The sequence below is a fragment of the Doryrhamphus excisus genome, linkage group LG14 (assembly GCF_037039965.1).
Source record: "Doryrhamphus excisus strain RoL-2023G ecotype Guam linkage group LG14, RoL_Dexc_Guam_v1.1, whole genome shotgun sequence".
NCBI lineage: Eukaryota > Metazoa > Chordata > Actinopteri > Syngnathiformes > Syngnathidae > Doryrhamphus > Doryrhamphus excisus.
The window spans coordinates 6,351,768-6,365,347 of record NC_136370.1 but is presented as its reverse complement, the minus strand read 5'-3'; the positions used below and the strand labels follow the sequence as shown (position 1 = coordinate 6,365,347).

At 40.4% G+C, this 13,580-nt stretch overlaps 1 protein-coding gene across 3 annotated transcripts in view; it reads right to left on the bottom strand.

Annotated features, from left to right (window-relative positions):
- The window catches only part of cdin1 (CDAN1 interacting nuclease 1), an 82,587-nt gene that overhangs the window by 66,463 nt on the left and 2,544 nt on the right, over positions 1 to 13,580 (bottom strand). For all 3 annotated transcript variants that reach the window (XM_078796077.1, XM_058091414.2, XM_058091417.2), the window contains exon 3: positions 485 to 530. In XM_078796077.1, coding sequence (XP_078652203.1) covers positions 485 to 530 — 46 coding nt within the window. The remainder of the gene's footprint in view (positions 1 to 484; positions 531 to 13,580) is intronic.

Sequence of the window (13,580 nt, the reverse complement as noted above, 5' to 3'; positions counted from 1 at the left end):
AAAAAAAAATGCAATTCCACAGGGACAGCCAGGGTGACTGACACCTGTCAGGCGGATGATAAATGACTCCATTTTCTGCCTGTGCTGCCTTCTGCCACTGGCGGCGGCGGCCATTTATCATCATCGGCTGTCAAGCGTGGAAAGCGGCAGTGACAGTGCGAGTCAGCAAACATTTAGCACACGCAGCCGCACTAGACGAGGAAATTATTATTGTCAGAATAATAATGGTTTAGCATAATTTATTACAGGTCCACCAAATAAGCAGGGGCTAGATGTTATTAGACAGATGGATGGGGAGGCTTGGCAGCCATCCACCGAGACTCGGGCAGGCAAGTGCCTTCAACGTGAGGAAGAGCGGGTGGGCGTTTGAGGGGCATCCTCCAAACCAATCAGAGAGCTGGCAGTTCAATTACAAAGAAATAAAGGGACATTCATCATTCAATTAGGCACCTGTCAAGGCTCACAAAGGAAGAAAAGTTCTAACCTGGTACTCCAGGGAGAAGATGCTCAGAAGAGTGGACTGCGAGTGACTGGAACAAATAAAAGAAGGACAAAGTTAATTACCAAAGAGCATTGCACATAGACAAAGGAACAGAGGGGATGGGGGTGGGGGGAGGCTTCAAAGCGGCGGGGCCAGATGCCCTGTAATCTAAAAGAACATGAAAACAAGTGTGGCAAAGTTGTTCCAGATGATCACCTCTGACAATGGAGATGGGGGGGCGGTTGAGTGAGATATGAGAAGGTTTAACATCACTTGCTCATGCATTCTATTTTTCTTTGATACATGTAGTGGAACTGTGGAGAAAAAGGTTCTATGTAATACCTGTATACTTCTACATCTGTGGTTTTCAACTGTAGTTTTCCCCTACAAGCTCATCAAAATGTCTGATCCACTTGTCATAGTCTTCCTCGTCTCTCATGCAAACTCTCATTATCATCATTTACAGCGGGATATAGCATATTGCTGCTTTTTACTAAATTAGAAGTGTATACAAAAGGTACACAAAACTGTGGTGAGAGCAGCCATGTTGTTTGGACGAGAGACAGTACCATTGAGGAAAAGACAGGAAGGTAGCAGAAATGAGGATGCTGAGGTTCTCATTGGGAGTGACCAGGATGGATAGGATCAGGAACGAGTACATCAGAGGGACATTACATGTTAGAGGCATTGAAGATAAAGTCAGAGAGGCCAGACTGAGATGGTTGGGACATGTCCAGAGGAGAGATAGTGAATATATTGGTAGAAGGATGCTGCGTTTAGAGCTGCCAGGTAGGAGGCGTACAGGAAGACCAAAGAGGAGGTTTATGGATGTAGTGAAGGAGGATGAGGATAGTTGGTTTGAGAGAAACATATGCAAGACGGGCGGCACAATGGTTGAGTGGTTCGCACGCAGGCCTCACAGCTAGGAGACCAGGGTTCAATTCCACCCTCAGCCATCTCTGTGCGTGGAGTTTGCATGTTCTCCCCGTGCTTGTGTGGGTTTTCTCCGGGTACTCCGGTTTCCTCCCACATTCCAAAAACATGCTAGGTTAATTGGTCACTCCAAATTGTCCATAGGTATGAATGTGAGTGTGAATGGTTGTTTGTCTATATGTGCCCTGTGATTGGCTGGCCACCAGTCCAGGGTGTACCCCGCCTCTCGCCCGAAGACAGCTGGGATAGGCTCCAGCACCCCCGTGAGGAAAAGCGGTAGAAAATATGCAAAAGACAGGGTTGGATGGAAGCGATTGATTTGCTGTGGTGACCCCTGAAGAGGAAAGGTGAAAGAGAAAGAAGTGTATTTCCTTCAGCACATTCTCCTGCAGTTGTAGCTAATTCCACATTTTCATTTTTTTTTTGTACATTACCTCTATGGTCACCATAGCAGTGTTTTGACCACTCGTGCAACACGCAACGCATGTCGTGAATCACCGAGGATGTCCAACACGGTTAAGCTCCAAAAATGTGCTGCTTTGTGGACTGTCATTTTGTGTAGACGTGTAAAACCACTGTTCTGCACGTTTGAACGGTAGTCACAAGAGGGCCTCACTTTTAAGACGGGCACATGCGAAGCGCCCCCCACAGCAACTGATAGGCTTTGAAAATGGAAACATTCACTGCAGGAGGCAGTTGCTCCCAGGAGTCCGTCCATTCCTTAAGGTTGCCAACCATAAGCTACATTCATCCCAGGCTCCAGTCAACGTCAAACACAACCAACCTCGGAAAAATGCAGTGCAGGGAAATAAGGGATAAATGTATCCTCTTTGCATATTGCAGGAAACATATGCAATAGGAGGAAAAGAAACTGGATCCTCTGCTTTTGTGCCTCCATTTATATTAATGTTTATTTATAGCCGTTGTGGCCTCCTTTTACCTTTTACCTGCTGAGTGGGTGATGCTGAACTCCAAAATGGACTTTATGTGGTTGATTTATTACCAAGGATGGAAAATTGATATCACGGTTCCTACAAATCTGACACTTCATAATTCCATACTTTTTCCAGACTCAGAAAATAGATGTGTATCTCGTACATCAATTATGGCATGTACTGTTTGTTGTCATTGTTCCGATTTCAATTATTCTGAAATGTCACTGTTTTGCTTAGTCCATGTACAAAATGTGTTTTTTCTGCATTTGGCTTAAATTTGTCGCAACCTATAGGAAAGTCCGGGTCCCAGGCTGACGCCAGTTGAGAAGCCCTGAGCTACAGGACAGATCCGACAATATTGCATCCATTGTTCCTTCTACCGCAGGGGATAGGTTCCCAAAATAGCCCGCAATAAGTAGAAACCGTGAAGTAGACAACCTTATTTGTCTGCAATTATTATATATGTTTAAAGACTGTAAAAACACCCACCATTTTTACGCTTTTCTCACAGTTCTCTCTTGTTTCAACACTCTCAAAATAAAAATGTTGTTGTAATTTTAATGATCAATCTCTTGGACACAGTAAATCGTCCCTGCACCATTCAGCTGTAGTGTTTTTGTAACCTTGATAAAACATATTTTTTTCCTGTTGTAGTGTTTTACTCCTCCTTGTCTTCCATGAACTGAAGATTAATTTACAGTATTCAATAATGACACGAAGCTAATCAGAACACAGAACACAATGGGCGGGTTCAATCAGGACTGTTATAGCTGGTTACACATAGAGAAGAACTGGACATGTCTTCAACTTCAACTCACCCTCTACTTGTAGCAGTAGTAAATACACTAACATGGGTCATACAAGAAAACGCAGATAGATTGCTCTAAATACACGACAAGGACACAGAATACAATGCAAAGTCAAAAAGTCAAAATCAAAGTTCATGCACTGTTAAAATCCGTGAATCCGTGAAAGGTGAAGTGCAATGTAGCAAGGGAACACTGTAGATTGGTTTTATTCTTAAAACTGACTATTACATTAATACATGCCTTTCATCTAATATCATGATTTGGACGGACTACAGATGTAGTTAGCTCTTTGAAATGTCCCGTCAGGAAAAACTGCACATTCCCATTCAGATCACTTCAAGCCCATGTGAGAGGAATCATTCAAAAAAAAGGCTAAAAAGTTTAGAGTCAAAGACAAAAGGAGAGAAACATTGAGGACACAGAGAAAAAAAAGCATTGCTGCTTCAGCATTAATTTACAATGATGCTTGGGGACGAAGGGGGCTACCACAATTAACGGGGGGGAGGTGGGCATTAAATGGTCAACTGTCAACATGTGGACACTTAAGGGAGGGGAAGGGGTGGAAAAATGTCTTCCACACTTCAACCTTGCACCTGAGCATTTCAACAACATTACAGCCTTATTGTTGGCATGGGACCATCGGGATCCCCCCGCTGGAACAGACATCTGTTAGGTTTTAAATGGATTACTCCATAATGAGCATGATTACGGCCTAATTGCTAAATCTTTACCCTGTTAACTTTAAAGGGACATAAACTGCCCTTAATATCTAAGAAAATATATCTGCTTCAAAAGCACTAAGCTCTTCTGGAGCTTTGTTTTTACTTTTTGAGTCAGTGCATTTTGTAATGTGATCAAAACGAGACAAAAGCAGCACCGTTGTGTACTCGTGAGCAACAAAAGGTGTGCTCTGAAAGATGTACTGTACTGTATACAAAAAGCAGCAATCTGATGAGATTAGTGGCCAGATCTGGACGCAAACCAAGAACAGTTTGGGTTTAATGGTGTCTTTTCAGCTTTACGCTACAATACCCCCTTTTACATTCGTAGTGCTTTAGAAGTGAATTCTTTGAAAATTAATGTATCACTAACTCCCCTGGGCACAGTAAGCTTGCTAGGTATTAAAATATGGAGCTAAAAGCAACATTACAGTGGTAGCAGCTGCAATTCCAAAATAAAAAATGTTGGTAATGGAAATGGTTTTATTTCATTTGAACATGCATCAGATTACAATTGAGTTCATCCCATAATCAGTTCACAGTTCCACATGTCCAAAAGGAGTAGGAAGAAGCAACGCTTATTAAATCCTACCCCTCCATCTGGTACTTTTACAATCAGTAACTGTTACATTTGTTCACTTCCTGCTTTCCATAATACAGTTTAAGGTTGTTGTTTTTTTTTTTTTAATAATGCACCTCGTACTGAAGTACGAGGTGATATGACCATCCAATGACATAATGGGTACCATAGTAAGTGTCAATATAGTGATATATATAGCACATCATGACTGGTTCAAGACTCTTCATCCTTGTATTTAGCAAACATCAACTGCTTGTAAATTTTGCTTTATTATACAGCAAAACCCCCGAGGTTGAGCAATTCCACCAGCATATTCCAGAAAACATGCCTCGAAAATCACACAACTTTTGGACTAAGGAGCTTTTTCTTTTTTTTTCCCTTTGGCTTTTTGTGGCACTTACAATGTTAACATGTTAATTTGTCAATGTTAACACCAGGACATCAGAAGTGAAAAGGAACACCACCCATTGGCACTTCTGCCTTTTTTAAGCTACTGTCAACATCCATTCCTTATGTTACTACCATCTATTGGCACAAAGGACATTTGACACATTAAGCCATGTGTATTACAAACCAAAAATGTGTCATTACTGCAACAGTGTCTTATTTTTACACACTAAAAATGACCAAAAATTACCAATTTTTACAAATCCCGACTTGCAGATTCCAATTTTGGCATTTTTTTAAAATGACTGATAGTATACACTTTGAATGTTCCAATCTTACTTTGTTGAAACACGCTAACCACAAATGAGGATTTTTCTCTCATAAAGAAACGAAAAAATTTACAAAATTTATGTCCAAACTACTAAATGTCAGATCCTTGATGCTTTTATTTTTCACATTTTAAAAACTCGCACTACTGGTTACACTTCAGATCTGATTTGAGCCTATGACCAAAAATAAAGTGCACATTCACCAAAAATGGCTGGTCATCTACTCAATGATTTACCTCAAATTAGCTTCGCTCTTTCCACTGCTCAATAAGCGCTTAACATGACACGCTGCCTGGCTCCAGCTATAGCAATAGTCTTAGCTGAAGGGACGGCAGCCGACTTTTGCAGATGTCGATAAGATCAGGTTCATATGTAAAGATCGGCCAATCACCGATCCCCCAAAAACAAAAAAAGAAAATTGGAGCCGATCAATCAGTGGAAGCTTAAAAATACATTCCGGTTTCCTAAAAAAATGGGTTAATTGCAAACTATAAATTGTCCATAGCTATGAATGTGAATGGTTGTTTGTCTATATATGCCCTGTGATTGGCTGGCGACCAGTCCAGGGTGTACCCCGCCTCTTGCCCAAAGTCAACTGGAATACGAGCATACCCCCCATCACCCTAGTGAGGATTATGCGGCATAGAAAATTAATGAATGAGGTCTATGTCTTGGTTCAGATTTGCTGAGTCACTCAATCAAACAACATGCATTTCTGCATGAACACATCTTTTATTTGACCTTGGCTGGAATTAAAATTACATTTCACTCTTCTGATACTCTCATCATTTAGAACATGAGAAAACAGAAGGCTGGGAAACAGTAGAGTGGCTAAGGAATCCTTCACTTTCAACCTAATTATCTTCCTCCTACAATGCAAGACGGGGGAGGGCAATAATATGCACCCCAAAATAGTCAAGCAACCGATGAGATTAAAAATAATTAGTGCCTTCCACTTTGTCATTCGGCTGGTTTGCCTGTCTGGTCGCTGCTTCAAGCTCAGTTAAGTTTGGCAATCCACTGCTTAGGAATGTGACAAATTAAACTAAGAATAGAACTGTCTTTTTTTTGTTGTTAAACGAGCATCAAATAATTTGGAATACAAAAGCAAGAGAAGCTGAATACAGCCTTTCAACCCAATTAATATGGGATGGGGGAGGATTTGAGAAGATCAGTTAAATTCACAATCTTCCAATCGACAAATAATTAATTATAAACAATAGCGGTAATTTAGGTAATGAAAGCCACCTGGCTAATGACATGAGGATCATATGGTGCCGTGGTACCATTTGGTGGATCTGCATGCTTGATGCGACACTTCAGGGCATGATAATTTAGACAGAACAACATCTTTGACTTTTCTCCATCACTGACGATGAAGCTAAACAATAAGGACAACAGCTAAAATTCATATATAAGAACTTCACTCATGAACAACAACAGTATGCAAAACACTGCCACATGTCCATATTCTATCAAAAGGCGCACAGCTAGATATGCAAATGCCACTAATTACCCACGCTGATAGCCAAAATGCTAACATCTGTTTCTCAGCACATACTTTGAAAACAACCGTGGAGTAATATAGTTTTTTTCATTGTGCGTTAAGTGATATCATTTGAGTAGAGGAGGTAGAAACAAACACATATATGCAGTAATCCATTGTTTAGTGCAGCTAATTAGTTCCACACCTGACAAGCAAGATTCCCTCTTTCAACAGAATACTTTTGGAGTGAGAACATATAAAATCGGTTTATGACCTTCTAAATAAGGTTATTACCATTATTAGAGCCCTCTAGACATGAAATAACACCCCTATAGTCACCTTTACTCTAGTATTATTCCATATAGTAAGTATAGTCTAGTATTGATAGTGTAGTAGTTAAGACATACAAGTAAATAAAACTTTTGCTCATGTATATGTTGCAATAAAAGTGTTCCGGATGTGCTGACTCGTCATGACGCCGAGGGTTCAGAGTTGAGTTTTAGCTGGATTACCACCGCAGCCGGTCATGCTATTATTATGCTGATTTTTTTTTTTAGGGCTGCAGCTATCAAATATTTTAACAAATGAAATATTCTACTGAAAAATCCTTTGATTGAGTAATACATAAAATAAAATATTCAACTCACTGGCAATATTGACCTGCAAAAACTACTTGAAGTGATGTAATATGCATAAAACACTACACAGAAATAGCCACATTGTTATTTCAGCTCTTTAAAAGAATGTTATGTAAATGTACAAACCTTTGTTTTTGGTTTTTTTTTTTTAATCAGTGTTCAAACAAAACAAAAAAGAATTCAAGCTCATTTGCCCCAAACTGGTAAAAACAAGCACTGAACCGAGATGAAGGACAACGCTAATGCAACACTTTTACAATCAGCTCATACTGTCTGAAAGCTTATTTTCTATCAACACACACTTACTGTACATCAAATTCTATCCAATAACCTCACAAAGACAGTTTCTACCCTAAAAAGTGTCCTTATAAAATGGTTTACAACCAATACTTTACTTAAGAGGGCTGCTTAGCTCAGTGTTTTTAGCTCGATGAGCTGAAAAGGCAATGCAATCTATCGAATGTACTTGGACAACATTGCATAATATGAAGAGGAAGTCGTCATTCCTGTGCTTCCTAATCAAGTAATTGATTGAATCTATTATTCATGAATCCCTCGGCCTGACGTGAAGCTGTGAAGTCAGCACAGCTTTCACTTATTTTGATATTGCTCCTCTCGGCCTGTGCTTCATTCATCCTTTCATTCATTTACGCATGAATTATATGATAAATGTGTCATAACACACTGGAGGGTACTCGGGATCTCTCACAAGAGATGTAGAGATCACTTCCTGACTTTTTGTAATTTATTTGTTTACATGTTTAAGGTTTACTATTTAGAATTTGTACCACAAATGGCAAAGAGGGGAAAGTGTGATGCTAACCATAGAACAAAAAAAATAATTTATAACGATATGGCACTACTGTGGCAAGGAAGACCGTATGCACATCTTTGGCAGCTCAGTACAATATGCCTAAACCAACACTAACAACAACTATGTTAACTGCCACAACGATCCATTATCAGTTAGATGACTTGTGAGTGAAAAGTGTTTTAGAGACTGAAATGAATGCACCAGTTGCTCTTCTCAACCAGCAGCAAATGCCGCTGTCAGCCCGCCCTGATCTGTAAGCACTCAAGAAAAAAAAAGAAGCAACACAAGAAAATTGTGCAGCACTCTATGCACCACTATGTACATTCACGAACCGCCCCGCCTCTCCCCACTCAGACACAGAGACTGAATGACCAAAAAGAGGGTTCACTGACTCTGTTCATTCCACTGTAGAACCAACACGCCAAGGTGTTGAAACAGATGCACAGAGTGAACCCTCTTGTCATCCATCCGGTTTGGTAGAGAGAGGAGGAAAACACACACACATGCACTTGTCGATATATCGAGGCCGGCACAATTATTGAGCATGTTTTTATTTATCGTAAGTATTTATTGATTGATCATCATAGCAGGCATACCCTCATGCAAATGATTTTAGATGGCTTTGCTGTTTGGATGACAGAGGACTGATGATAGCACTCAATTTATCTTTTGTCGGACAAGCTTTTTTCTAGATGTCCCAAACAATCAGAAAGGGGATTCATAAGAGAAAATGGTTTTATCCCACTCTCCAGGAGTCCAATATCTGTATCTTTTGCAGAATAACAGTCTGTCCCTGCTGTTTTTCCTGGAGAGGAGTGGTTTCTACACGCCTTTCTTGACACAAGGCCATCTTCCAAAAAGTCTTTGCTTCACTGTGCAAACAAGTGCACTCACGCCTGCCTATGACCATTCCCGAGCGAGCGCTACAATGATAAATCCCCAGTCCCGAAGCTACAGTAAATCGACTTTCTGAGACAGTCCAGATGTTTGCTGGACTTTCTTGGGCGGCCTGAAACCTTTTTTCACAACAATTAAACCCCTCTCATTGAAGTTTTAAAGACAACCTTTTACAGTATGCCTTTTTCCACTTTATGCACTATAACTGTTGCATTCTCATGATAAATTATATCAACACACAGAGTAATAAGGTTTATGCATTTGGAAGTGGCCCTGAAAGATGGCTCTGCACGCTCGGTTTTACAGAGTTTTTTTCTAACATCAAGTTTACTGACATCAATGCAATCCGGACTTCCTTATATGGACTGCAGATTGCCTGCAGTCAGTAAGCGTGGACCTTCGTATCTGGCAGTCCTTGGCAGCACTTGGGATTGTGACCAATCACAGCAGAATGGGCGTAGCTCAAGGAAGACCAAGGATGGTAAATTAAAATACCGTTTGGGTCAGAAGCAGGAAGTCCATGAAAACACTCCAGAAAGAGGTACATAATCTACAAGATCTAGAAACCTTTCTGTGCAAGTTATCATGTGCATCTGCTCTAAAGGAGTCCACAAATTAATACAAAGCACCAAAAATTTGCATAATAGGTCCACTTGAATGATCTGAAAAATTGGATGGTTTAGGTTGCATCCTTGCAATATCCTTTTCCTGAAGCCCTTAAGCCCTTTTTGTGCTAACTGTGATAACTGCACAAGTGTCCTTACAGGTAACCATAGATTAACAGAGGAAAGACAAATATTTCAAGCACCCCCCCCTTTGTAATTCTCTCTCAATCAGGATGACAGAGTCATCTCCAGCCTTTGTGCTTGTAACTGACTGTTAACCACAGAATCACTAGGATGATGGCAAGTGGTCCTTTTGTTGCAGGGCTGAAATGCAGTGGAAATGTTTTTTTTTTGGCTTTGGAATTAATTATCATTGATCTCGTCTCTTTTCTTTTCTGGTATATATGCAAATTGCCAGCATAAAAACTAAGGTTTGACCATGGCCATTGTTCTAAACTTTTTTTTTTGCTTCACGTTTTTTTCCCCCCACTTTTTTTAAGCATGTTATGGCCAATTATGCAAATTTGACAATTCCGTCCACCGTCATTGCCACAAATAGATTGCAGGAAACACTGCAATTCACAAAATACCTAGTCTTGAATAGTTTCAAAAGGGTCAAATTGTTTTCTCAATAATTTATTGAAAAAGTTGGGAAATACCTTCAAATAAACATTCAAACAAATTTTTTGTTTTCAAAATTAACTAATTAATAGTGAGGTCTAAAATTCTGAGCTTTACATAATGATGCAGTAATAATTATAATATACTAATAATACAATATACTAATATACAAAAATACAGAAATAAAAAATCATAATACAACTTTGAGAAATCAATTCATTTCCAAACAAAAAAAGCTGCTGTCTACCAATTGAATTTACTCTACACATACACAATCCTTTTTAATTCTGTTGAGCTCCGGTTCATATGTTTGTCATGTCAGCAAAATGTTATTTTCTTTGGATGAAAAGTATGCATACAAAAAGTGACATATGTACTCTGGCTTTTCATTTTATATAATATCCACAGTATGCTATTGAAATCTGTAATTTCAGTACACTATAGAGCATGAATGGTAAAAAAAAATGCAAGAAAACATTATATTTTGGCTATATACAGCCAAGAAGTTAGATGAATGTGTAAAAAGGATGGAGGCATTACATGCTGGTTAAGCACTGAGTAAAGAAAACACACACACAAGAGGTACAATAAATAATCAATGAGCAAGTCCCTCTGCTTCGTCTTGAGCCGTCAAAAACAAAGTGTCTGGAGCCCAAGAAATCACCATATCAATGGCACATGCCACAACAAGCCTGCCCTTTGCGTTGCCTCCAAAAGATCATGCTAGATAAACCCCCAATAACTGAGAAATTAACAAATGCTTGACATTTGCTCAACATCCATTATTCTGACACTTGCCTCTGAATTTCAAAAGGCTGAACGCATGCTTAATCAACATTCATATTCCCCGAGCGAGCCGCGGCACCATATTGCAACCTGCCTTGGTGCCAATGAAAACGACACATTAAGGGCCCCGAGTTGAAAAAAAAAAAAGCCTTCATCACAAGGGAGCTGTGTGTGAAAGTAATGGAGGGAAGGAAGGAGACAGGAGATGTGTCACACTAAACTTTATAAGCACTTCCCAAAACAGTGGCATCTGCACAGCACCCAATGAACGACATATGACGAGTGGGCTGAATGATATTTTAAATTTGGGGGGTGGGGGGGGGGGGTGATCATTACATCCACATCTATTCATAACAGACCACAGAAGGACAGAGAGACCTCACCTCCCCTCCCTTTTTATACAAAAGGATGGAGAACTGAGGTCCCCCTCTGGACCCTGGGGAAGCCAAGCAAGACCTCAGAGAGCAGCCCATCATTTCCAATTCTAATGCACGGCGAGAGAAGGACCTAATAGGACTGATGTCACATGCCTCCCTTGCTCTGGTCTGCTAGATACTTGGGCAGGACACCACAGAGGGGGCACGGTATTTGCATGTGTCTCCATTGTGACAGCACCGTGTCCAATGCTTCAACTCCCACCCCTCGCCAAGCAGCAGCCCAGACCCGGAAAAAGAGAAGAGTCAGGCTGACAGATGACTCCCAACATCTGTGTTATGCAGCCGTTACAGATGAAGGGGTCTGCACAGTCCGTCTGGGGGATCCTCCCACTCTCCACCCACCTCCACTTATAGTCCACCAGAGAGAATGACAGACCCTCCGTGGAAATTACCTTGAAATTGTCTCTTACTTGCACTTTGTCCCAAGTTTGAATCGTCCCCATTTTGTGTCCCAAATCGAAAGGCAATGATTATAAAATGGCCCAATGTATTATTCATTGCTTGCTATTGTGCAACACAACTGTCCAGCACATTTGGCCCACAAACGAGTTCCAGTCTGTGACCTACTTTTTTATGACAAACAATGTTGTTTGGCTTTTATAACAAACCTCTGTGATTCAGGTCCCTCATTCAATAAAGGTAAAAAAAGTAAACAAATAGCCTTGCAAAATACTTTTGTAACGAGTGGTAACGTAGCACCGATGGTGCATTGGAGCTCAGGAGAAGCCGTACGTGTAGAAACCCCGCCTGCCCGAAGGATAGCGCTCATTGTCGGACACACTTTGTCAGAGGCACCATTGGTGCGATGGAGCTCTGAAATTGCATGTGAGGGCACCGTGTGGACGCACAGCAGTTGGCTACAGCAGCAGTTTTGCGTATATTTCACACACAAAAACACACCCGTGTGAAATGCCGTTGACAAATGAAAATATTCTTCTCTTGCTGAGAATCACCAAATACAATAACTTCTGCCTGAGCTTGTTTTATAAACAGGGGAGCAAAGGTTGGGGGAAGCAGAGCGGCATGAGGGTTTATCTGGCTTACAGCCACACCCAAATAAGGAGGTCCACTCCTCTATGACATCACAAAGGGGCATTTTTACCATGCCTTTTGAAAGTGTTTTGAGCCATCCCAAACTTCTTGCTGGGCTCAAATCTCATTATCTGAAATGCTGCCATCATTTAATAAGAGAATACAACATTCTAACTACATATAGGTCGGAAAAGTGGAACAACCATATTAGCTCCCCATTAAGATCCAACAGTGCAAAATGTAAATACAATATATACAATTTTTCAACTGATCTTACGATTTTGCTTAAGAGTGTGTATATTTAAATATATATAACTTCTTAGCATATTTACGTGTATTGGTTTACAAAATATCAAAGATGCCTTTGCATCCTTTCATTTGTCACTATGTGGCCCTCTGTGGAAAAAGTTTGGCCACCCCTGGTGTAGATATTACAGCTTCCCTTTGAGAAAAACTGTTTCCACAGGCATACAAAGCGGAGAACAAATGAACCTTGGAGGTTTCACTGTAATAAAATGATAATACCCCAATATGATTTGCTGTCAGCAAGTCAATAAAAGTTTTACCAGGAGTGACTTGGCCTTCATTCACCAAGATGTCTGAATTACAGTATAACATACTGCACAATAAAATGCCTTTATATCTTTGGGATGCAGCCAAATTTTGGGTCAATACCAATACTCAAATAAAAACATTGCCAATAAAACAAATTTAGGATTATAAAAGTTTATTTCACATCATCTGTCCTATTATTTTAACAGATGCTGCACTGTTACAATACAGTAACCTTGTTATATTTATACCACATTGTGGTTCATGCAAATCTCACGTACTGCAATTTTAAAGTATTAATAATGAAATTCTGACAAAAGTACGCTCTTCGCTCTGTCAGTAAAGGTCCAAAGCAAACCAATGCTCCAGCCATGGCCACCCCGGCCAATATTTACGCAGTGGCAGGGCTCCCACACAGTCCGGAGGGACTTGAGGGGGTATGGAGAATGAGGGAGGGTGGCTGACTGGCGTGCCCGAGCGCATGCTAAGAGATGATGGATGGCCTAGTCGATATGTTATGTCTTAAGAGCCTGATTTCC